We start from the raw sequence: 26,875 nt of genomic DNA, 5'->3' as shown, positions 1-26,875 counted from the left end.
CTTCTGGTCTCCAGAACTATGAGAAAATAAAAGTGTGCTGTGTAATCCACCAGTCTATGGTGTTTTGCATGGCAGCTGGAGCCGACTGACATAGGCACTGTGTGTCAAGCCCCCTCTCTGCCTTAGCATTCTAGAAGTCTATGGATATTGTAAGACGACCCAGGTCATCAAGAAGAGCTTATACTGAGTCCACTGTCTGCACCTGAAGAAGACAGGGAAGGGTAAACCATTTTTTATTATGATTTCCCTCCAATATGGACTCCGAGGAGATAAGCTGCCTCTGTAGCAAAAAATGTGCTTTTGCGAATCACTCATTCTCTAGTGACAGGTTGACATTAATGTCAATGCTCAGCATTCGTATGTGTTTTAGTTTGTAAGGTTCTAAAACATAAACATTTTAGATCGAAATATAAAATATAGAAATTAAAATGTAAAATACTTTGTGAAGTTCTAAAATAAAGTTAAAACATATAAACTAGATTATCTTACTTAATCTTCACAGCAAATATCAAAGCTGCGTAAAGCAGGCATTATTTCTCTGCTTTTACAGAAGAGGACAAGAGGCCGAGGGGGTTGAAGCCACTTGTCCAGGCTGACACAGCCAGAAGGCAAGAGCCGGATTCAGTCCCAGGGTTCTGACTCAGGGAAGTTGTTACACTTTTGAATAACAACAGGACCGCTATTTTGCCTTATGCTTTGGAAAAAGGGGAGCAAAAAAAAAAAAGCATAAGGAATAACACATACAAAAATCTCAATTAGTTTAAGTTTCTTTTTTGTAATAAATACTTCATGCCATTTTTATCTGTTCTTCAAGATGAAGGATGGGCATTTCCACAAATGAATTAGGATGGCTCCTGGGTGTGAACATCACTGCGACGCTTGTTAAAGGAGAAAAATACAGGATGATTTATGGGGGCCAAGGAGGAAGAGGAAATGGATTTAAGAGGGTGGTTATCATTTCAAGATTTGAAAAGAAAAATAAAAATGCTTCTCCATGAGAACTAATAACACTAGTGCCCATAAATGGGAAGTGACTTCCTGGGAAAATGGTTATGCATAGAGAATGTTAATTCCTTTCCTCCAGGTTAAACTGGATTTGCAAAGTTTTAAAAGCATCTCAAAGGCACTGGCTCATCTGATACACCACCCAGGGGGCCATCCTGAAGGTCCCAGGCTTTGGCAAGGGCAGCAGATGGCTTTGTGTGGTCACGGTATTTGCTGCTTTTAATTTTTTTCCCTTCTGTGCAAAGTGGTATTGAGAAGACCCTTGATCTTACATTAATATTTGTCACAAAAATTGTGCAGGTGACATCTTCTGCAAGTTGAATATCCCTTTTAGAAGCTCTTAATAACTTTCTGAAAAATGTTTAAACAGGTGCATAAGCTGAAGTTCTGCTCTTCCCCATGTAAAATTTACCCTACAGAGTTCTAAGCCATGAACTTCTATGACCCCATCACTTAATTAGCTGCACAGCGTGGAGTGGCCCCATTCCACAGGATGCTGCCAACCTTGGTCCTCTGTCCATAGTTTGGGTGGCCCCATTCCTCTTATTTGCTCCTAGGTGGGCATGGAGATCCAGTGGCTGCTAGATTATCAACTTCCATGCACTTGACAGTAGTAGGCTTCAATATACTCATTCATTCTTTCAAACTGTCAAATGCACGCGTGACCTGGCCTGGGTAATCAATCTGTGTGCTCTGTAGCATTTGTTAGATACCTCTCTGAGGTTTTCCTAGATCTCTGACTAAGTTTGTTTTTTATCCCAGTGTTTACTGCTTATAAATTTTCACAGGAATGAAGGATTAATGCTTTCAATCTATAGAATCTAATTGTTTAAAAGGTGTACATTCCCCATGAAGGCACCGCACCCCAGCCTCTCTCCATTACTTACAAATACATCAAATATAGTCCAAGGAACAAAATGGACCACCTCAGATTATGCCTACCCATTAATTTTTAGGCATAGACACAAAAGAAAAGCAAAGTTTTTAGACAATCTTCTACAGCCCAAAAGTGTGTTTATGATTAATGGAAATGTCTGACCAATGCCCTGGGTAAGCCTGCCGCCTTTATCTATAGAATGCCACCACTTAGCACAATACAAAGCAGATTTCTGTAAATATGAGCTGACTTGGTATAGGTAGGAAACCACTTCCTGCAGTCAGAATCCTTGGGCAGCAGAGGAGATGGCAGTAGGGGATGCCACACCCCTTTCAGAACGTGGGTAGCGCTCTCATCTTCAGACTCTGTGTTGTCCTGGCTGATGGGTTTGTGCCTCCGCTGCAGCAGCAGATTCCACTTAACTGGTAGCCGTCTGCTCCTGGGATGTGTCTAGAAAAGAACAGCCACCTCACTGCTTCCATGGGAATCACTACATCCATGGAGGCGATGTCTTTGTGGAGCCCCAGCTTCCTGCTAACACACAGAATATTCTAATTTATACCGTCACTAAAACTGAGAAAATTTAGAAAAGTGACCTTCAACTGAAAAATGCAGACAGGTCTACCTCATTGAGAGGAGCCAGGATGGAATGTGTCTGCATATGGGAAGCAGCAGCATGGCATCTGGCTGGCTCGAAGCTGACCCTCACTGCACGGCATGCTAAGGCCTGCCAACTCAGAGTGGGGTCCACCCACCTGTGAGCTTGTTAGAAATGCAGAATTCAGGCCCAGCCCAGACCAGCTGAACCAGAACCTGCTTATGAACCAGTTCCCTGGGAGGTTCACATGACAAGAACTGGTCTAAGGCACCCGAGGCACACTGATGGCCATGCCCCTTAATGGTGATCCTCTCTGTAAGCATGCACCCTCTAGGTGGGTAAGGAATTATGTCCTTTGCTCACAGTTAAAGATGTGTGGTGCTGAAGCAGCCAGTCTAACCAAGGCACCTACTCCAGGGTTGAAAGCCTGAGGTGGGCTCAGAATCAGCATGTGGGTGGGGGTGGGAGTGCATCTGGCTTTGTGAGATGGTCACGCGAAAGGAGGAGTGATGGATGAGTTTCAGAGAGACTAGCAAGTTAGAGAAAATAAAATCAGATCTAGCTCAGACCAGATGATGACTCCCATCAACCCCTTTCCAGGGTAGGAAATAAGAGGGTCAACACAATAGTGTGAAAACATGACAACTGTAAGGGCAGCCTGCCTGATTTAGCAGGTGTGAAACATACAAACAGGGTCACGGGCACCAGTGGCATTTCTTAGAATTATGCAGAAAATACCAAGACAACCGTACTGCTGGACAGCCTGATGGGAAGGGAGGAATTATTTTGGCTCCTTGCCCTCCCTCCCCACTGCCTCTTGGACACTGTGGTGAGCCTCTGTGCATAAGCATAGCTCCTCCTATTAGAGATACAGATGACTCCCGGGGGATGGCAACATGACAGGGTTACAATCCCCAGCAATAAATAAGGAGCGGATCGGGTAGCGGCCCGCACAGTGCCGACTACACACGACAGGCCTTGGTGATACATCTGCTGGGTTTGGTGATACATCTCAAAGTTACTTCCAGCAAATTCAAACTCAGAGAGTACTGATGAGACCCTGTACGAGAAAGGGAGTCCTAGCACACATGGCCAAGGGCAGTGGACAGCGTGGGGCTTAGCTCTGGGTCAGCAGGGTCCCAGTGATGCTGAAGGAACGATCATGCACTGGCCCCAGAAAGGGCTACCCGTGTCTTCCATGTAGGACATCTGGAGAATCACAGCAGATTCCACCTTGTAGCTCTTAAGACAGGTTGTAGTATATTTGCACTTAAGGAAACGCCTCAGTGATTTCATAGAAAAGGTTCAGTCATTCTTGGTTAATTGTGCTATTGTTTGAACACAGCACTGAGTTGTAGCATGGGTTGTAGCCTCCAAGAGACTTGGACTTGAGCTTCTTAGTTGATGTTCCTGTTTAGGGAATTAACCCCTCTAAGCCTTGGTTTCCTCATCTGTAAAATAGGGATTGCATGGGGATTACCCCTCAGGGCCAGTGTGAGGTTTAAGTGGGATAATTCAGAGTTTAGGGCTTAGCATCATGCCTGGCCTCTATTTTTCATTCAATAAATATTAGCAGTTTATTGTTTTTGAGGGAGATACCCAGAGTCGCTGCAATATTACAGATGGGGATACCTTCCACCCTTCATGGTTCTAGGGTGGGGGAAAGCATTAAAAGGCACATTCCATGCCTTTATCTAGCTGGAGCAGGCCCAGTCTGACTCCTGAAGGTACGGCTCTGGGATTCAGCAGGGGTGGAGCAGGTGCCTGCTGCCCCAGGTAATCTGATCCTGCTTCAGTTTGCTGCACATCCATGAGCAGTTTGGGTTTGATGGAACAGTTAGCAGATAAGGGCCTGTGACCACCATCCTGTGTCTCATTAGAGGCCGTGGAATGATCACTGTGACAAACCCAGAGCCTGATCCCAGATCATGTCCACCTTACGCAATGGACCCAGGGGTGGCCAAGGTGTTCCTCGCTCCCAAAGGCCTGTGTGGTTCGAGCTTCATCAAAATCCCTATGAAAACAAGTTCCCTTTTGCTGCTGGCTGGTTAGAGTACCACATGTCTATTTTTAAAAATATAGTCAGAGAAGCAGAGGCATCTTCATACTATACTGAGTATCAGAAGATGCAAAAAACTTCTCTTCCTGTTTTCCAGAAAAAGGTCTTGGGCAGAAAGGAAGGAAACGAGTAACACTGAATGGTGAGCCTCTAAGACACTCACTGCTGATGGCATCGTGACCGACGGGCACAGAGCACTACGTGCTGGACATGCCTCGGAGCACTTTACATACAGAGCGGTACTGAACTTAACAGAAGCGCTGTGAAGCAGGCATGGTTCCTATTTAAGGAATCTGTTTCATAGAAGAGGAACCCGGGCAGCAGAGCCGAGGCAGTCCCATCTGTGGCAGTCCCCAGTTGCTGCGTTGCTAATCCCACGGTCCTAAGCCAGTGGCCCCCAGACTTGAGTGGGCAGCAGAATTATATGCACAGCTTGCAAAACAGGTGTCTGGGCTCCAACCCCAAGCTTCAGATTCAATGGATCTGGGGTGGGGCCTGAGGATCTGCATTTCTGACAAATTCCCAGTGATGTTGATGACACTGGTCCAAGAAACTCTCATTGAGAACCACTCCTGCAAGCAAAGACGTGCTTCTTAAACGTCAATGTAAATTATCTGAGGATCCTGTGAGTATGCAGACACTAAAACTGAGCTAAAGAGTGCATTTCAAGCAAGCCGTCAGCTGGCCTAGGGATGCTGCTGGTCTAGGGACCACCCTTTGAGTGGCAAGGCCCTAGGGCTCAGTGCCCAGTGCTCAGGCCACAGAGCCCTGCCTCCCTGGTGTGCATAAGATGCACAGCTTTTACCAGTTGCGCCTGGAGGCCTGCTTTCAAGTGGAGCATAGGACCCAGTGCCCATCACTGACAAGACCTACCCGCTGCTGCCACTCTGAGCCAGCTGCCTGTCCAAATTCAGACAGAGAATTCTCTCACCTGGCTCGAGCCCCCGCTGCTGACCCTGAGCCTGCATGTCAGACTTAGCTCTGAGGCTGCACCCTCCTGCATAGCTCAAGTCCCGGGGCACTGAATTTCCTTCAAGGTCGCTGCCTTGTGGCTTTCCATCCCTCTCACGTCTTAGATGGAATCACATAGTAACACCCTGTGTCCCTGTCACGCACTCCAGGCAGCAAGGAGACTGGCACCTGCTCACAGCCTCCCTCTCTACACCGATTCCCGCCTCCCCCAGGTACCTGTGATACACCCAGGAACAGCCTGCTCACCACCACGGCCTCCACGCCCTCCCAGAGCCAGCAGTCTCAACTCCTACTTCCCTGAGAAAATCGGAGTCAACCGGCATGAGGCTCTGCTGTTCCTCATTCTGTAACTTGAAAGAAGTCTTCTTTCTGAAAGATGTGTCCTGTCTGAGATAATACTCCTTGATAACGACTCCCTTGCGCTCTGAGAGCTACACCCCTGTATGAGCTTCTTGTTGAAACAAATTACTACAAATTTGATGGCTTAAGACAACTCAGACATATCTTACAGTTCTGAAGGCCAGAAGTCCAAATGGATCTCACCGGGCTGTGTTCCTTCTTGGAGATGCCAGCGGGGAGTCCATGTCTGCCTTTTCTGCTCCAAGAGGCTGCCCAGAGCCCTCAGCTCACGCCCCCTCCTCCAACTTCAAGGCTGACCGCACGGTATCTCCATCTCTCTGTCTGCCCCCTGCTTCTGCGTCACGTCTGCTGCAGCTCTGAGCCTACTCCCCCTCTTCTGAGGATCCTCTTGAATCCAGTGTTCACCTGGGACAAACCCCCATCTCAAGAACTTCAACTTAATCACATCTGCAAAGTCTCTTTCCCACAGGAGGTGGCATTGTCCCAGGCCCGGGGGACTCAGACAGGGACGTCTTTGGGAGTTCATTCAGGCCTCTGCACCCTCTCAGCTTCTCCAGAGCTTGTTTCTCATCACTGCCTCTCCCCATGGGGGCCCCACTCACTGGCTCCACGCGTGGAGCCTCTCCGCGTTTGAGTGTTTTTCACCTTTAACAAGCAAAACCACCCGGAGCGCAATCTTCCCTCCATGCAGCCCCCCAGCCCCTGACTCTGTATTTGCCTTATTCTGCAAAGCCCATATTCTCGCAAGAGATAAAGATGGCCTGTCCCTGCCTCCAATCCCTTATCTCCCAATCACTTTTCACACCACTGCAGTCAGGCAATGTCAGCTCCACCTTCTCAATGTGGAATTTGGCCACTGCTGCCCTCCTCCCTGCCCTGTGAACAGAGAGGCAGACACTACAGGAAAACAACACAACAGCACTGTCTCTGGGCAGGCACGGGAAGCGGAGTGCCTGTGGGAAGAACAGGCCTGGTTCTGGAGCCTGATGGATCCCAGTGCAAATCCCTGCTGTACAACCCAGAACCCGGGCAAGTCAGCATGTGTCTCTCTGAGCCTCACCATTCTCCTCTGCAAAACAAACAAAATGTGACCAACCCACAGGGTTATTTTGAGAACTGGAAACCACATATTTACACTCCTAGACATTTCACAGGGATTCCACAAATGGCAGCTTTGATTACAATGATGTATGCCTCGTCTGTGAGCATCTGGTGCAAAGCACGGGGAAGGAGAGCTGGAGTGCCTCTAGTGAGGAGGGAGGGGATGGAGATGGGAATCAAGGTAAATGTGCAAAATAGCATAAGCATTATTTTTATTTGGTCTACTGTATCATTTTATTTAGCAGACACAAAAATATTTTTAAGAGTTGTTCTTGCAAGCTATGTCTCCCCAAATCATTTTCTGTGGGTGGTCCTAAGTTCCTGAGTACAAAATCTCTTGCACAAGGTATTCAGAACACTGACCTTGGCTATTAAACATAACCCCTCCCCTCAAGGGGCCCTGGTCCAGTGGCACGGAGGGAGAATCCGATGCAGAAATGATCAGCGATGCAATGTGACGAGTGCTAAATACTGTGTGGAATCCAAGAAGCCGAGAAGTAATAAGGAGCAGGATTCCTCTCAGGGGGAATGGGCTAGGTAGGGTAGCATGGCGGTGATGGCTGACAGGTTTTCCAGGAAGCGTGGGGAGGTTGGTGGGGTGAGGAGAGGCCAGTTTAGGAAGAGACAATGGAAGCTGTAGGACTTCTGAGGCATGCGGATAGGGGAGAGGGAGGAATTGCAGTGGGAGGGTAAATAGCAGTCTCCACATGCCATGCGAAGAGCTTGAATTCTGTTTATCCTATGGAAAATATAAAACCACTGAAGGGTCTTTCTTTCCCATAGTGCTTTGATTTTTACTTTTTGTATATGAAAAAGGAATTCAAACAACACGGACAAGCATGTGGTGAACAGTGATTTTCCCTCCCTGCCTAGACCCTCTAGGTAGAGGCGACTGCTGCTCCTGCCCCAAGTAGATGTGTTTCTTGTTACTGATTTTAATCAGGGAAGGGACGGAGGATGGCCGCCTCCAGGGGCAAGAAGGGAGGTAAGGGGACAAGTGAGAAGGTTTTGTAAAGGGGAGACTAAGTCATTACAGAAATGAGGAGGAGAGAACAGAATTAGGATGTACTTTCAAAGTACCATCAGTGGGGACCTGGGGACTTATTGGAGACCAAGTATGAGGAGACAGAGAGGTAGAGTCAGTGGTGACCCCCAGATTTCTGTCTCAGTTTACCCTGTGGATTATGGTGTCAATCTGTGCTAAACGACTGTGGTTGAGATTAAGTGTCACCGCCTCCTTTTATCTTTTTATTTATAGTTCTCTCCAAGCTTTAACTGAAAGGGCTGCCTGAGACCCCATCTTGCAGCCTTCTTTGCTGCTCCATGTAGCCATGTGACTCTGCTTGGGTCCAGGGATGTGAAGAAGTGATACGGCAATTTCTAGGTCATAGATCTGCTTGCCGTCTACTTTCTCTCCCTCCCCTTCCCTCAGGCTGAAATCTGCTGTGCGCCTCAGCTTCAAGGGGCGCGCAGACAGGGGCAATAGCTTTGTGGGCTTCTTGTCTTTGGACAATTACATGAGAGAAAAATACCCCTCTTATTTACTCCATTGTATTTGGGTGTCTCTGTTACTGCAGCTCAGCTGGATTTGATCTAAACTAGGAACACAGGAAAAGCAGAGATCTTGGTTTATGTTGCTTTGAGGTAGGGGGTATGGGGTTGGTGGAGATAAAAACCACTTGATCCTGAAGAGGTGTACTGCTGCGGTTCACCGAGGGGTGACCTCAAGGGAAACCAGGGCCAAAGACGGGGGCTTGGGAGGGAGCGGCTTAGGCAGTAGTTGAAGCCACAGGGGTAGATGAGATCTGCCAGCAGGATCGTGAAGAGTGAGCAGGAAAGAGGGTCTAGAATAGCATCTGGGAGAGACAGATATTTTAAGGAGAGAGCCACTTCCTTCATTTCATGGTATAATCATTTGCTGCCACGCCTGTTTACCCAGCTGATCATAAACACTTCTGGGTCATGGATCATAGCTCACTCATACCAATAACTGTAGGCAGAATAGGCATTCAAAATTATCTTAGGAACAGCACTCTTAGAATGCTTCAGATCTTAGCACTAGATTTGCTTTCTACTCTTTTCTATTCATGACTGTAGACTTAGGCCATCTTGAGTCGGTCTTTAAGAGCCGGGATTTAGAAAACAGATCACAAACACAAATGAATGGTGGTCCAGGTGGGACTTGTGGCAACCTTGACAGAGCCTGTGCCCATAAATGAGGCAGCTGCTCTTCAGTAAAATGACAAAGAACTCAAAAAAAAGTGGGCAGCTGACACTTTGCAAAAGAAGATATCCAAATAACCAGTTAGCACATAATAAGTGCTCAGTGTCATTAGTGGTAAGGAAAACGCAAATTAGGGCCATTATGAGATACTCTTCATAGCTACTAGAATCAACAAAAAATTCCCTGACAATACCAAATGTTGGCAAAGATGTGAAGGAACTGGAGTTTTCAAACACTGTTAGGAACAGTGCAAGATGGTACAACCAGTTTGAGAACTGTTTGGTAGTTTCTCCTAAAGTTAAACTCACATATATCTATGATCTAGTAATTTCACCCGTAGAAATTTACCTGAAATGGAAACATCTCTGTCCATAAAAAGACTCATGCAAAGATATTCATAACAGTCTTATTGATAACAGCCAAAAAGTGGAAGCAACCCAAATGGCCATCAGCAGTGAATGGATGAATTAACTTTGGTACACGCCTCCAAATGGGACAGTACTCAAAAATAAAAAGGAAGATTCTACTGATGTACCCAGCAATGTGGATGAATCTTGTATGTGGAGCAAACGCATCTAGACACAAATGAGTATATACCACCTGATCTTATATATAAAATCCAAGAACAGGCAAAACTAGTCTTTGGTGACCCAAAATAAGAAAATGGTTGCTTTAGATGTAGGGAGGGAGTGGAATTGGCTGCAAAGGGGCATGAGGGAACTTTCTGGATCAACGTAAACATCCTGTATCTTCCTTGGGGTGGTGATTTCATGAATGCATTCACAGTCGAAGATCGTCAAACCGACAATTTAAAAATAAAAAATTTAAAACAAAATAAAGTGTTTTATACTTTTCCACTTTGAAAATCTTAAATCTTTCCTGCAGACCCAAATGTCTACCATTTTTAAAGATCAGGTTTTTTTTTTTTTTTTTTTTTTTACAGCACTTTAAAAACCTCTGGCCCCCGTTTGGTTCTGATGAGGCTAATTGTCATTCATGTCCTCGTTCCCTGTATATGATGTGTCTTTATCTAGTTGTTTTTAATATTTCCTCTTGATCTGCGGTTTTCAGGAGTCTCACTGAAATATGCTTGGGGTGATTTGCGTGTTTGTATTTGTCCTGCTTGGGGTTCACCGAGCTTCTTGGGTCTCTAGGTTTCTCTTGTAAAACCCAGGGATGATCTTGGTCCATCATTTCCTCAAATATTTTCTCTCTTCTCCCTCTGACAGTCCAGTTACCCATCTGTTAGACTGCTTGGTGTGGCCCCACAGTCACTGACACTCTGCTTACTTATTAAAAATATTAATTTTTCTCTCTGTTCTTCTGATTGGACAATATCTGTTGATTCTCTTCAATTCACTGATCCTTTTTTCTGTAGGTTCCAGATGCTAAGTAAATTTTTCATTTCAGAGATTGTGCTTTTGGGTTTTAACATTCCATTTGGTTTTTTTTAAAAATACTTTCCATTTCTTTGTTGTGCTTCACTACCTGTATACTCACCATGTTCTTCTTTTTCTAGAAGGCTTTTTTTTTTTTACAGAAGCTATTAGAAATACATAATAGCTTTTCAAGTTTCTCATCTGCTAGTTCCAACATCTGGGGTATTTCAATACCCACTTCTATTGACTATTTTTTCCTTGATTATGGGTCTTGATTCTTTGTATGTCTAATTTAAAAAATACATATATGTTCAACATTGTGGATGATATATTGTATTACATTGTCTTTCTTTAACAAGTGTTGAGTTTTGTGGGGAGGCAGGTAAATTACTGGACTCCTTTGATTCTGTCAGGCTTGGTTTTATCCTTTGTTAGAGTGGATTGATTTCAGTTGGTCTTTGGGCCTAGACAGACCCTGACTCTGTCTACTTTATCACGGGGTCCTGACTCCTACGGCCTGGCCTTTGTCAGGTCTCAATCGATGGCTCAAGGTGCTCAGTGAGACCTCGCTGCCTGGCTGGGATGCAATTCCAATGTCTCCCAGCACTGTGCAACCTCTGGTACCTCATTCCGCTCTCAGACCTGCAGCGGCTGCCCTCTGCCACGCCTCGCCCTGGACGCACAGCCTACGCTTCACTGAAGAACGCAGGGGAAATCCCTGTGCAAATACCCGGGGCCCTGCTCTGTTCAGTTTACCCCTCTCTCTTCTCAGCCCCACAGTTTGCAGCCTCTTTACTTGCTTCAAACGCTGCTATCTACTTCTTCAGCTCGGCGAGATCACTCCCCACCCGGAGCGCGCCTCTGTGCTGCGGTCTGTGACCCCGGGCAGAAAGCAGGGGCTAACATGGGACTCTGAGTTTTTGCCTTTACTCAAGGATCACAGGCCTGTGGTGGCTATTGCCCAGTGCTTGGAAACAGCCGCCTCCTATGTTTTGTCTGGTTTATAGCTGCGTACAGTGGGATGATAAGTCTAGGACTAGTTGCTCCACTGTGGCTGGAAGCAGAAGTCAGGGCAGGGGCATTTGGTGAAAGCTCCTAGGTGATTCTAATAGGCTTCCAGCTCCTCCTGGGGAATCCCTGCCTAAAAACAGAGGTCCTAAAAGAGAACAGGCCATGCAGATGGCTGCCCAAAGCTATCTCAGCAAGATGCCATTATTATTTATAGCACAGGATTGATTTGGGTTCACTGAGTAGTCTTCTGATGATAGTATCTGCTTTCTAGGTTGATGTGCCTTTAAGGAGATGTAATTTTCATTGTAAATTAATAAATTGGTGTTTTTGTTTTCCACACTGGGCTCTAGTAAACTTAGTTAAAAGGTATTTCCTTGAAAGTCATAGCCATTCTTTGTGTACTAACAAAGAAAAGAAAAAGAGTTGGGCCACAGTGAATTCCACGAAGGTAAAAGCCCACGTTTCACTGTCAGCCTGGTCTCTGCTGGAACCATCATTCTGATCAGCCGAACTCTGACCACATTCTTTTTTTTTTAAGAAAACATCTGTATTAAGGAGCCCTGAGATCAGGCTCATTATTACTGAAACCTAGTAAGTCTTTATATGGTTGCTTGCAATGTTGACTTGGCCTCGTTATCATCTTTTTCACCAGAATTAACTTCCCAAAGATCCGACATCTGGCTGAGAAACTGTAATTTTGATTTAAAAAGTGATCTCAATATCACATAAACATATATTGCAATTTATGTATTAACTCTGTTCAAATGAACTACCAAATTAAGCAAATAGATTGACTCTTGATTACCTGAATATGGCCCTGGGGTTAAACGTGGTTATTTGGATGCATGAGAGTAATTCATGATGGCATTAGAAAAGAAAAGTCAAATGTTAAAAAATCTGCAAAGAGAATCATGTGAGTCTTATATCCTGACACTGCCCTTGCTTTCTGTGCAAGTAATTTAAAGAGTTTCACAGCCACAAACTCATTTGCCCTACTCCTCTTCTTAGGGTTAGCCACATGGAAAAACAGTCTTCACTATTTTTCTTATTTCCCAATGGAGAGATTACGTCAATGATGTCATTAATGCTCTTTCTATAATTGATCAAGCATCTGGAAGAAACATTTCTTCACTGACTCCTCCATTTCCTTTAAGCTTGTCTGTTTTACCCCAAAAAGCTTTTCCTGGATCCCTGACTGGGTTACAAACTTTCCAGTGAAATCCCAGACCTCTAGTGCCTTACTCAGTGTACTGGATTTTAATTATCTGCTTATATAGCTGTCTCTCCAAGTTACAGGCACTCCCTGAGGCCAGAGGCCATGTCACATTCTTTTCCACTGCTGGCACATTAAGGGGCACATCTCCTGGGTTCAGTCAAGTTATAAAGTGAAGCAATGGACGGTCCACAGTCATTGTGCTAACCCTGGGCTTAGCACAAGAGGGGGTCCTTGAGTATGAGACATTCACAAGTGGGAGGTGACTATATTTGCATAAATTCTATGTCATTGTTATTTAAAACGTACTTTGCAAAATGCTCGTTAGCAATTTTCAGGTTAAATCTGTAGCATGTCATGTCTTTCTTCCCTGTTATTATTTTTTCCAGATGCCAGTTGACACCTTATAACACAAAGGCAACATGCAGTGGTTCTGGTGGAATGCACTAGGAACCCAGCTCTGTTATTCTTAATAATTAGATGATTTGGGGTATGATTCTCCTCTCTAGAGCCACACCATGTATTTACCATTAGAACAGTGGTGGTGTTATCTTCCTTACCTATCTCCTGAGGTTACTGTCGGTATCAGTGGTGGTGTTATCTTCCTTACCTATCTCCTGAGGTTACTGTCGGTATCAAGTGAAATAATATGCGAAAAGGCTTTGTAAATCATACACCACTTTAAATATTAGATTTACGAAGTCACACTTTATGGAGGCCGCTGGCTCTGAGTTTCAAGAAGCTGTTTGTTCTCAGGATAGTTGAGGGGCAGCCCTTGGTATCCTGAGCTATTCTATACTGGTCAGTCCTTTCAGGTTAGTTGAGGATTAAACCTACAGATTTAAAAATGTCAGCATTACCACATACCAGAAAGTAGATTTATCTTCATTCATACAAGGGTAAATATTTTAGAGGATCACAAAACATATCTCCACATAAAAAGAGAATGTGCCATGTGCATAGACTTAGAGTGATTTTATAAATATCAAAAAATATGTTGCTACCATTTGGAATAAATCATTGTCTCAAAAGAAAGCGGCAGTTTTGTGGGACTGAAGCTGATAACGTATTTTCCATGGCAACCAAACTCGGTCTCCAGTACATTTAAGGGAGTTTGCAGTTTTGATATTATTGTGCATTGGTAAGCACCTGTTATGGATGGAAGAAAAAATGACAATTACATTTACTGGAATTAAATCTAATCACGGCAGTTGACATCACTGGTTTGAATTTTTCCTAGCTCAGAACTGATCATTTATTTAGAGGAGGGGCAGATAATTCCCAGACGTAGTCATGCTGAGTGGTCCATTTTGCAAAGAAAGCAGTATATTTGAAGCTATACTGTCACAGCGTGGCAGTATATTTATGTCTGACAGCAGATAAACCTACTAGATCAAACCTGTTTTCAACTAACACTATTTGCTTCCCTGCCAGAGAGCTTAAGACAGTTACAGTACATATTAGTTCCCCCTCAAGTTGCTGAGCAAATTGAATGAGAAGATTCAACTCTGCTATTCGGAGAATATTTTGCATCCCAAACGTTTTGATATCTTGTATTTTAATTTTCATTCAACTTATTTTTAAATTTACCTTGTGGTTTCCTTCTGTATACTTAAAAGTATGCTGCTTAATTTCCAAATATTTGGAGTTTTCTCACATATTTTCTTGTTATCATCTAATTTTGTTGAGTCTAAAAACATTTAGCATGATTTCAGTTCTTTCCTATTTGCTGAGGTTTTATGAGTCCAGAATATGTTCTATTTGCTTATGTTCCATGGGCATTTGCAAAGGATGTTATCCTGCTTGTTGGATGGAATGTCCTATTAATTTCAATTAGGTCAAGTGGGTTGATCGTGCTGTTCAGATTTTCTATAGCCACTTCTATAATTTTCTGCCTGCTTGTCCTATTAATACTGAGAGAGAAGGTGGGAGCTCCCATACCAAAAATCATGGATTTGTCTATTTTTCCTTTGAGTTCTATCACTTTTTGCTTCATATAAATTTGAAGCTTTATTGTTAGGTACACAGATATTTGGCATTTTTATGTTTTTGGTAAACTGACCCCTTCATCAGTACCTAATGGCCATTTTCATCCTTGGTAGTATTATTTGTCTAAAATTTATTTTGTGTGATATTAATATAGACACTCCAATTTCCTTTTGATTGGTTTTAGCATGTATCTTTTTCCATCCTTTTAATTTTAAGTCATCTATGTCTTTATATTTGGAGTGGTTTCTTCTAGGCAACTGTGTCTTGCTTTTTTAATCCAATCTGACAAACTACCTTTCAACTGGCATGCTTAGAAGAGATATTTTTATAAATCAGAAAATGTGCAATATATTTTTGTGATCCCAAGGTTTGTATTTTTTTTCTGAGGTGCCCTCTTGGTTTCTGCATTTTCACTCAGGTTTTTTTAAACTGTGAGAGGAAGAAATACAATGGATTCTAAACTGAAATTTAAGGGAATTAGCACACACTGAGTCCCCAGTATTCTGACAAATGCTCTGCTAAGCCCTTTTCTTCTCACTTGCCTAGTGTGACAGGATTTTTCTCTCCATCTTATTGATCAGGCTTCATAGCACAGGCTGCTAGTACTACCAAAAAATATATTCTCCTCTTCCTCCATAGTAATAAAATAATATCTGTGCAAGGTCACCAAGGAAAAAGGGCACATTCCCCATCTCTCCTGGGGTAAGGGTTGCTTGTGACTTAGTCCTGGCTAGTGAGATATAAGATGAAGTGTAGTTACTGGAAACTTTTCCCCAAAGAGAGCTGACCTGCACTTTCAGCTTCTTTGTTCATTCCTTCCTCCATCCTACTACCTGGAATACAGATGTGATGACCACAGCACCAACTGCCAATATTAGACCATGAGGAGAAGAGCCACAGTGTTGGGGTGGTAGACCAGTGAGCTGTAAGAAGCCTGGGTCCCCTCTGGACTTTGTGGAGCAGAACTATACCTGTGCCTGGGTGCTTATCTCCTCACTTTTATATGAATGAAATAAAAATCTACCTTGATTGGAATCCTAATGGATATAAGTCTAGAAACAATATCACACCATGTTATATAATTATACTCTAATCATGTTTGGACAGATTCAGACTATATCGTCTTTTACGGTTTTGTGTAGAAGTCATATAGGATTGGGAGAAACAGTTATTTTATTTTGTTTATCTGAGTTTTCCATTTACTAAATTAAACATTACAAAAAATGGTCTTCCCGTCCACAGGAGGTACCCAGCTGGTATAGGAACATCAGTCGCTAGTGTGGGAAAATCTCCAACATATCTGATGTCAGAAGAGGTGTCAGAAAACATCATTCATCGGGAGATGGTCTCGAAGTTCAACTCCCTGTTTGAAAACTATTATAATCAGGGAATTTGTATCAGTGTGGGATAATACATATCAAAATCTCTAGCAGGGGGCTCTTAAAACTGCACACCTTCTAGAAGATTCTGTTGCAGCTCCACCAGAGATGGAGTCTGTATGGGAATGTATCATGAATGGGAATTGTGTCAGCAAACACACCAGGGATTACTTTCAGTGGCTGGATTCCAAAAGCCCATTGAACCCAAACAGAACCTAACTTGGAGGCCTGACAGACCAGGGGGAAGAAAGGAGGAGAAGGTCGCCTCCCTGATCCACCTGGGAGCCAGGCCCATCCCGTGTGCAGCTTCCAGGCAGGTGCAGTTTGTCTTTTGCATTCTCCCTTTCTGCAGCCATTCCCTACCCACCTAGGCGTCTCTCCTCAGCCTTCCTGCTGCCCAGAGCTACTGACTACGGCACCGCACCCACCAGGCCTGCCCCAAATTACCTACAGCCCCCTCAACCCTGATTCAACATCAAAAAACCTCTTCCTTCAGTGTGGTGCACTGATTCTCAAACTGTACTTAATAAAGACCTGGGAATTAAAATGACGCCTAGGCTTCACCCTCACATATTCTGACTCTGTTGTCCCAGGGTAGGTCCTGGGAACTGGTATTTTAAAACAGCATTCCAGATGATTCAGCACCAGAGCTGAAAACCACTGGTAGAACTAATTCTGGCTGGAAGCTCAAAGCCTTGAATGGAATTTGTTCACACCGCGGATGTAGACAATTGATGGATACTTAGGAGCAGAGATTGGTAGAATTTAGGGGAGCATTTCAGTGGCTATGAAAAGTCTGAGCAGCAATTTGACAGGCCAGTTCTGTTCTAGGATTTGCAATAAACGCCCCTAAGCTATTCTAACTCTTCAGCCTCCTCCCTTCTTTCATGTCTGAATTCACAAATTCAGAAACACCAGTTCCCTCCACGGCCCTCCAGGGCACCCCCCTCCAGTGCCCCCATCAGTGTTGGCTGACAGGAAGTCTAAATCAGGCAGGGCTGGTGATAAGGAGACAGGACTGGCCATCTCTCTTTCTATATGATCACTCATAAGTGTGGTCTGTAAGTTCATCCTTGTGCAGAACAAGATCCCAGAACTCAGAGGATCCCCACACCCCCTGTCCTGTCTCCCCTCACTATGCAGTCTCTGTGGTGGTTCAGGCACGTGCAGCTAAAGTGTCTACTGGGGCTGAATGCTGGGCCGAATGGCTGGGCCCTGGTGCTGCCCAGGCCTCCCCTACCCCCACCCAGCTTTCTCACTTGGCAGGTGACCTCTGGTTCTATTCTCAGTACTAATTTGGAAATCAAATAAGACTTAAATACAAAAACCCAAGAAGATCCTTGTGTGGCATCTGCTTCATCCGGAAGCTTCGGGGAAGGGCACAGGGAATCAGTACAGGATTTGGCACATTCTACCCAGCTGGACTGGGGTGCATACCCCAGACCCAAAGCTTGCCCATCGGGGCTGCAGATGTCTCTCTGGGAAGGAATTCACCTGGAGTGGAAGGTTTCATCCTCTCTTTTCAGGTTCAAAGTGCTACACCTGATAGTTACGAGAGTCCCCTTTACAGACAGCCTATCACCATGACCTTCTCTAATCAACTCTCCTTTTTACGAGAGGTTAACTAACATGTCCTACCTGAATGGGAGCTGCTGCCTCCAGAGCTCATGCTCAGAGTCATTAAGCCTGGGTGAACCATTAATCTCACCTAAGGAAGCATCCCTTTCACGGATAAATACATACACTTGGCCCTTGTCCCCCCATGAGTTCCTCCCATAAACTCTGCCCTTGCTGCCTCTCAGGTCTCTCTCAGGAAACCTACAGTGGGGTTGAACCCCTAGGGCTCCTCACCAGTGGATGCAAAAATAAAATAAAGAAGGGAAAGCCACATTTGGAAATTAGTGTGCTGCCCACTGCATGTATGTATCCCTACATGTTAGTCTATTACTACTTATCATTCTACATTGTTCCCTGGGTTCATCCGGCCTTCAGGTCTGGTGCCTATTTGCATGGCTGGCCTGGAGGAAAAGGTACTGGGTCCCCTGCCAAGGAAGGCTGGGGCTGTTCAAGTCCCTTGGCTTGCGGAAGAAGCCATGCCTGCACTTGGGGGGCTGTCCCCGGGACCACGCTGGACGGAGGAGAAATGCCCACTGTAAAGAAAATAGCAGGCTGAGGTTTATTTCATCTTTGCTGACTGACTCCTGGGAAAACAAAATAACAGATCGTCTAGAGAGAAATGAGATCAAGAGACTGGAACACAGCAAACATTTGGTCTGAGCTTTGACCTAGAGTGAGAGCCCTTCACTGATGACACCCCCAGAGTCTGGGGACCATCTATCATTTGCAAGGTCTCTTATGGTTCAGACTGAATTATATACCACGTTATCAGTCAAAGATTAGGAGTTTCAACATGAACCCACATCCAGATTTGTGTGTTTGACCTTGTTTGGTCTCACAGAGCATTTCATGGCAGGAGGCCATGGACTATCTTGTCTTGTGTCTCATGGGACCCACCAAAGCTGCACAGCTTCTCCTGGAGCGCTGCCTGCCTAGGGGGCCTACATGGAGGGCTGCTTGTCACAGCACACACCACACGGATGTGCGCGCTGCCATCTGTGAAGGGCAGAATCTGGGCCTGATTCATTCCACTTCGAACGCTTATGAAACTGTCTTTATAACAACAGAAACATAAAAGTTATGGCTGCCTGCAAGGCTACAGCACCCCACCGCTGTGCTGGGTAAGACGCTGGCAGGTATGCTCTGGCTTATTATGTGAGACACAGCCACTTTTGTTACACATTCATAGGTATTATGAACAGACAGTCTTCATGCTCCGCCTTTCCAATGCCCTACTTACCAACTTCATCCCTGATGTTTGCAAGTTCGATTGACAGCTCTTTCTCTTTCACAAGGGCACTTTCATTCTGCAAAAACAAAATGGATACCGAGAGTCCCCTAGTTTTAGGCTAGATTGCACATGTTTATTAATGAATCATATTAAGCAAATATTTGTAGGTCCAATTCTTAAGGAGATAATCTTCTCATTATAAGCATATAAAAAACTTACAAAGCCACGTCTTAGTCATTCACTTGTATCACATTCCAATCGCAAAGCGTGCAATGCGGTATTAATAATAATACCTTGGTTGTCCTTTTCTCTATCTTGCAGTCTGGCGTATATCATCCTACAATACTTGTGTGCATGTCTATTCTGCACATTAATCTGTTCTCTGTTATTATGCATTGTTCATCATTACCACCACAATGAGATTTTTGACCACAAAAACAGGCAGGCCACATTTCACTGAGGGGCAAACATTTATTTTACCAATTGTCCCCTTAAACTTACCCTTTGGTAAGTAGCATGGTCAGCTACTTGATGAATAATGAGCATAAAACTTACCATGAAACATTTCTCTTTGTAATAAGACCAACACCAAAACTGACAGTTTTCTGTTCCACTAGAAGGAACGAGAAGAAAATGCACAAAGTACTAGCAGCGCAAAGATGGCCATTTGTAACTAAATGACTGCCAAGTTATTTTCAAATCAAATACATTCTATGTCATAACATGGAGAAATAGCTAAAGATATGCTGAACTTGTAATCTGGGTTATTGGGTCACTGTAAACATTTACATTTGTTATGGTTTTATTACTACTAATAACAGCTAGGACACATGTGCCATATAAATGCTCTTCAAGTTAGAGATCTCAAAAATATAGGCCTTCAAAGAAAGTCTGTTTCATTCCGTAGATTGTACTCACAAAGCAAAAATTTCCAAAGAGGGCATTTTGGTTGAGATGTGTATCAGACATCTAGTGTGAAGATCATCGGTGACTCATGAATGTTCTTTCTTTCTTAACATCCTCTGACTTTGATTTCAGCACCTCTGAAGCACCCGTGTCAAATGTGAGCAGACAGTTGTCACAATTTTGTGTCTCTGCTGCGTTTAGACCCACGTAACACATGTACTACTTTGGGTTGATAGGAGGCTCTCTGGTTATCAAAGGGCCTTTGCTAAGCAATGTCATAATTTCATAATACCAAAATGAAATCCCATTTTCATAGAAACTGAGAGTTATTTTAGCCACAGGCATAAGACATTCTCAGTTTATGGTTCTCTTAATAATACAGCAATAATACAACTTTGGAGGGACAGTGGACATCATCTCATTCAGGAAGCCCTCTCCTTCCATCCCAACCCACAGCATCCTTGGGTTCCCTAAATTTGGGGCTAGCGATCGCTCCTGAGAGCGCATGTCTTTCCTGATCACAGACTGATGCTGGCTCTATGCCGTGCCCACTATGTAGAGCTGTCATGAGGGTTCAGTAAACTAATATATGTGAAGTCATTAGAATGGTGCCTGGAACAAGCTCTATACAAGTGTTAGTTGTTACTATTACTTTGTTGTTTGCTTTTATTTTATTTGCAACTGGATACCACCCTACAGATAGTAGGTGCTTTTCCATATTAAGTATCTGAATGTGTTTAGATGTGGCATGCTAGTCTTATGCTGTGTTTTTTTTAAATCTATTTTTAAATAAAAGCACCTTCCTGGCTCTGCCCTGATTCTATTCTAAGTTCAAAGACTAGAGAACCTAAGACGGGAAAAATGTTCTAATCAGACGTATCACTTGTCCCAAGGACAGCATAACATGGCCGGCTGACAGCCAATTTGTTCCTATAAATTAAGAAAATCTGGTATTCAGGAGAGAGCGAATTTCAGTATTTACCCTGAAATAATCTTAAACTAGTGCAAAAAAACATCTTGTTCCTATTGTCAAGAACAATTTTAACACTCATAATCTCAACTCCCAAGCACAGCCAGAGACGTGAAATGCTGTACTCAGCAGTCCACAAATAGCATGACTCAAGTATTCACTCTCAGAGAGCTCAGAGTTACAAAGACCTAGAAGAGGCCAGGCAGTGAACAAGAACTTAACTATAAACAATGAATTAACTCTAATTTCTAACCCAAAGTCAATGTTTCCTTCTGCTCCTACGAGCTGCCCCTGTAAAAGAAGACCTGGGCAGATGTTAACAGTGTTGGGGGGAGTATCTCTTTATCATGACATATCAGTCTACACCCTCCCACCCCAGAGGAACAAAACAATGGGGAGACAGCAGCTTGCAGGTCCATGGGGACAGGCCTCCGCCCAGATGGCGCAGATTCTGGTAGCGATCGCTGATGGAGGGAGGCCTGCCCACTAGCGTCACTTTGACTGCTGATGGGGACCTTCCAACTTGCATCACTTGGTGCAAAGTAAGGCTGAGATTGGCGGCCAGGCCTACCTCTCCCATCATTGCAGAATCAAAGAAAAGAAGCAAGAAAAGACAAAGAGGGCATGGGAAGAGAGAAGAGACAGAAGGCAAGTAGGAGGGACATAGGTGAGATAAGAGACCCTGAACTCTCTCCACGGTGGAGAGCGGACATGGAGAGGCGGTGGGAAGGCAGCCCATGCCACCTTCGCCCCCAGCCTTTGGCAAGCACAGGCTAGAAAGCTAACCAGTTTTAAGTTTCAAGTACAGTCATCAAGTGGCTTACCAAGGAAGGCCGTGCCATCAAAGCTAAGCAACAAACCCAATGGCCAAAATATCAGGGTAAGTGACTCATGCTGGATGAGGTCCGGCTAATTACTACACTAATATTAGCAGAAACCTTCACCAAGCACTTTACATATGGCAGATACAGTGCTAAGTAAGCCCTTGACCCCATACAGTCCTCCAAATGCTGGCAAGAGGGTCTTGGATTTTACTTTCCTGCAAGGGGGATGGACCCGGGGCTCAACAGCAGAGGAGCCAGCCCCTGCTCAGCTGGCCAGGGCCCACATTCTTCATCAAACACCAGCACACCGTGATTCTCCCCCACTGCCCATCCTTGCATAGACACGATATCAAGATCCAAGGGGCACTGACCCTCAGCATGGAGCAGAACCCTTATCACCAAGAAGCTACTCATGTCTAACTGAAGAGAGGCGACATCTGCACCTGACCACTCTGTTTCAGTGAAAAATTCCCTGGCTGCATTCACACCCCACCCCGCAGCCTGAACTCCCTGTATTTGTCCTTGGCGTTATTTGTCAGTTGCGGGTCAGTTCACTTCCAGCATAGCCTACGTGGTGTACCTTCGGATAGGGTGGCTATTTGGCACTCCCTACCAGCTACCCCTCCCCCGAAAACATCCCTGCTGCTGATGCTGGCACAGCGCAGCTCTGCTCGCTAAGGCCAGCCTCTGGCACTGGCACCAGCCCCTCTTCCTTAAGTGCTTGTTTTTGAAATGACATAAGCTCTTCTAATCTATGAATTCTCCGCATCGGTTAAGTACTTCTGGTTTTCTGCAAGCCAACCCACAATGATGTAGGGCTGCCCGGCAGAATGGAATGAGTCAACAGCAGTGACTGCAGGGACACTGTCCCTTAGGCACAAAGTGAACTTAAAAGGACCTTCCACTCTCTTCCTTGCCTCAAAAGTTGCCCATTGTGGCTCAGCAGATTCCAGAAGCAGCCCTGCAAGACCCTCCGGTTCTGTTGGGCATCCAGGAGGCAGACTGCCCCGAAAACTCCCTCTGGAAGGACCTCACGCCATTGCCCTCTGCTCCCCAGCCTAAGCCAGGGCCAGGGGGCTGACACGGTGCAATGACTGAAACATGAGCAAGGCCTCCTCTGCCAGCCCAGGGTTAGATCGGTGCTTCCCTACATGGGGAATGAGTGGAAAATTCCTAACTGGTGCCAAGCACGTGAACTCCTGCTTTCACTCCAAAGGGCTAAAAATAGATCTCAATATTAACCATCCAAACTATCCTAGTGATACAGTCCAGAAATCACGAAGTCTAAGAAGGCCATTCCTCTAAAATGACTATTTACTCCATGACAGGCTTAACTGGAAATGATCCGTTGGAGGACATTCCTCTAAGCCCCACATCAGCAGCTGCGGCTTCTTAGCTGTCTCTTTTATTTGGCCATGTACCTTTGCACTCTGACTTCTCTGTCTTTTCAGTGTGTAAGACTTCAAGATGAGGTGCCCCCATGGCACATCTAACTCTCCCCTCCACCTCTGGCCTTAACCATAGCCGGGCGAGTGTGCTTCAGTGGAGCCTGAATGCCTTCCTAGATGTGGCTGTCTGTGCTGAGGCGCTCACAGACTTTGGGGGGATGCTGCCTGTAATCTTTCCTTGCTGCAGACCTCTGGCAATGCAAATGACATGGTTATCATGCCTTTAACTTCCCGCAACTTGATGTGTGGCCAAGCCCCTGGGCAAGCCTGTCATACTCTGTTATTTTAACGTGCTTGGCCCCTGGGGGTTATCTGTTTAGGTGGCTGATGCTACCCATGTGAACTTGGTGGTAATAGGAAGTGAAAATGCCTCCCCTTGTGGGCACCGCCCATGTGATTCTGGCGTGGCATTAGCCCCTTCAGCCCTTCCTCGATTTAGAGACCAACACAAAGCCTGCTAATTATTCTAACTGAATGGTAGGTGAATCAGGGGTGTTTGCACCCCAGCTAATTCAGGTATAGGAAATTTATATAAAACAACACATTTCCTGAGTGCCCACTATGTACCAGCAGGTAGTGCCAGGATGGAATTTTCTGCCTTCAAGGAGTTTAAGAGTCTCCCAGGCAGTCAGAAAGTGAATAAGCAATTAGGAAACAATGTGATGCAACTCACAGGCAGGGCGGGCTTGGAGATTTCCTGAGACTAGAGGATGGGTAACAGGAAGATATGAAGGGGGCCCCCAGGCAAAGGCCGGGAGACCCAGGCACAAGCAGTTCCTGGGACCTCTGTCTCTGCTCCCCATCAGATGGACCCTCCTCTTTTTCCCACCACGCTTCCATGGCTTGTCTGTGATTCTCCTTGAAATAATTCAGATCAGGGACAAGGTAGTACTGGTGATAATTTCATCAAATTCACTGTAGTTCTGAGTGTTTTCATAATAAGCTCCCTTTTCCCCGCCTGATATTTTTTTTGAAAAGAGGAGCATATATATGTAAATGTTAAATATATGTATTTATAGGCAAGCCCAAAGATTCCCAACTGGTCTTTCCTATCTTTTTATAGCCTGTCCTGAAATCAGGGCAGATCAGAAAATTCCGCCATGTGAGCTGGGCCACTTTTCCCAAGCTAAATGAAAAGAACCACAATAGGGAGTTAAGAAATCTATAGAACTCTGGTATTTGAAGAAACATCTAGATCCTTTTTATTGTGAATCTTTGAAATTCAGAGTAATATACATACACACAAAATTAAAAAAGGAATAAGGAATTTTTCATTCTTCTCATATATGATGTTGCTTTTATCCAGGACTCCATGAGTTCAGACTGGGTTTTAATTCTATATGGCAGGTCTTTGTCTTAATAGTGAGACATTTTCAGTTATATTTCAAAACGAGCCAGCCACAAGGTGACATCAAAACACATAAGTCCTCAGCATTGTTTTCCTACCATCTTTTGTGAATACTGCATTCATTTTCAATATTAATATAGTGAAGATTGGCCAGATTTATAATAGAGCTCTGTGGAAAATTCCTTTGGGAGGTGGACTGGCCTTTGGTTTTCATTTCCGTTATTATGGCTTTAAGGCAGCACTGATGCCATGCTTTGACTTAATCAATAAGTATTATTTCTTCACATATAATTAACACAGGCCACTGTATTTTCGTATCTGCTTTTCTACTCTGAAATAAAATTTAATAAAGTCTGGCCAAAGGCAAAGTATTATTCATATTTAATATTCTTAAATACACATCAATGTCTACCTGCGTGAAAAATGAGCAAAGTCGTATCATGTTTTAAAAAAAGAGACAGAAAGGCTAAACTTGAAGTGCATTGTTCCAGCCTTTACTCTGTGCATGCTGGGAAAAGTCAGTGATTACAAGGCATCTAGCTTCCTAAGAGTAACCTTTAGTTAATAAGAGAATAGCACACCCTACTTGGATTACCAATAAACGACTAGAAAGGACAGAGACATACGGGGACCCAAGGGGAATGACTGAATCCAAGCAAGTCATGCTGGGAAATTCTGGATCTCAGAGTAAGCAAAACAAAGGAAAATTAGCCAGTACCGTGACTTCTAATCCACTTATGTATCAGTTTCTTCACCTCCCAGGACTTTATCTTCTCCTAATCACCTTCTGAACTCTATTACTGTCACGCCACTCATGCAGACTTGGACCGGACAGTGAGGGTTTTCTCCCAACTCCCACCCCTACCAAGAATTTAGAAAAAAGGTAATTAAGATTAGCTCTGAGATTATAATCACCACAGAAAATTCAGGGTGGAGATAAACAAAGTAACCCCTACAGAGACAGGACAGACCCCAAATCAGCAAGACAAGGTGATGTGTAGGACAGGGAACAAAGCAAAGGGAAGCTGAGAAGAGGCAGTCACCAGGACAAGTGACCCCCTGCAGCCCTCTCCAGTGCACCCCTCTCAGGCTGGATGGCCGGCCCAGCCAAGGGGACACGGGAGGGCTGGGCTCTGAGGCCAGTGAATGCCTAAGTCATGTGAATGACTTGCTACTTGTCAAAGCTTCAGATAAAGCTAGACTTTTGATTCTAGAAAGAATTAACATGTTTCTCAGGCTTGTTATCATTTGTTTGCCCGTCAGTGATATTTCTTACTGTTAAAAAGCAAGTTGACTTTCTCATTAACATATCTAGTTTGTGTCTCGTAATAACTGAGTGTTCCTAAGAATGATCACCTCTGGAAGGTGAAGGGTAAGGAGGTTCTGTTCATGCAGAATGGCTGGCTTGATTGTGGACCATGCTGAGTCCCCTGGTAAACACACTCTTTGAAATCCATCTGGATGTCCCAGTGGCCCTCCTGGGTCATACCCTTCTTTCCAAAATACCTGTAGAATGAGTCTTTCAAAATCCCAAGATGGATCCCTGCTACTTACAACTCAAGTTAAAAAACTTGGGTCTGACTTTCAGCCTGGAAAACATTTGTCCACACTCCTTATGTGCTTGGATTTCCCGCTGTTTATCCTTATCTTTCATCGAACTGGGCTAAAACACCTTCACCCATGCACTCCTTGCTTAGAATTACATCCCTTTCTCCTAGCCAATTCATTAAACTCCATCCCATTTCTCAAAGTGCAATTCACATATTCAATTTTTTCCAAGAAACCTTGCCCATGATTCCAGCCCTGATTTCCCCCTTTCACTAGGTTCCAGACACAGGTATGCTTAATACCACTTGACTCTCATTTAATTATTCTCCAGGCTTGTACTAGTGTTTTAATTGCTCTATATTGAGGCCCACCCCACTTGGAATTTCTCTGGACAAGGTGGAGGTACAACTAATGAAATCACTGACAAATCCCACTCAACAGTTCCCTTTGCTTTGTTCCCGGTATTACACATTAAGAATTCTTTGATAGTCCTCGTAACAACTGGGCGCAGAGTAAACTAGCAATAAATATTGTCAATGAACAGGCTTTTTAAAAAATGGACAATACATAAGCACAACCAATTTTTAAAAACCACTTTGTTCATTTAACACACTTTTATTCACTTTATCCTCCAGGCAAGAGTCTACAGTTTTCCTAATAAATAAATGTTAAAGAAGTGTCTTCTGGTTTCTATTTCTTATCCCCATCTCCGAAACCCCTTCCACACTTGAAAAGTATCTTTACTTGTTCCGCCATTCTTTTCAGAACATCTTGAGCTGCACTATAATCAAACTGCTAAAATGTTTTTTTGTTTCT

The 26,875-nt window shown here is 44.3% G+C and overlaps 1 protein-coding gene across 9 annotated transcripts in view; it reads right to left on the bottom strand.

Annotated features, from left to right (window-relative positions):
* The window catches only part of MTUS2 (microtubule associated scaffold protein 2), a 501,163-nt gene that overhangs the window by 28,375 nt on the left and 445,913 nt on the right, over positions 1 to 26,875 (bottom strand). For all 9 annotated transcript variants that reach the window (XM_073228704.1, XM_073228715.1, XM_073228711.1 and 6 more), the window contains one exon: positions 19,025 to 19,091. In XM_073228704.1, the coding sequence (XP_073084805.1) occupies positions 19,025 to 19,091 (67 nt within the window). The remainder of the gene's footprint in view (positions 1 to 19,024; positions 19,092 to 26,875) is intronic.

This window comes from Manis javanica, chromosome 1 (assembly GCF_040802235.1).
Source record: "Manis javanica isolate MJ-LG chromosome 1, MJ_LKY, whole genome shotgun sequence".
In the NCBI taxonomy this organism is placed as follows: Eukaryota; Metazoa; Chordata; class Mammalia; order Pholidota; family Manidae; genus Manis; species Manis javanica.
The sequence above is the reverse complement of the archived record's forward strand: the minus strand, read 5'-3'. Positions and strand labels throughout refer to the sequence as shown.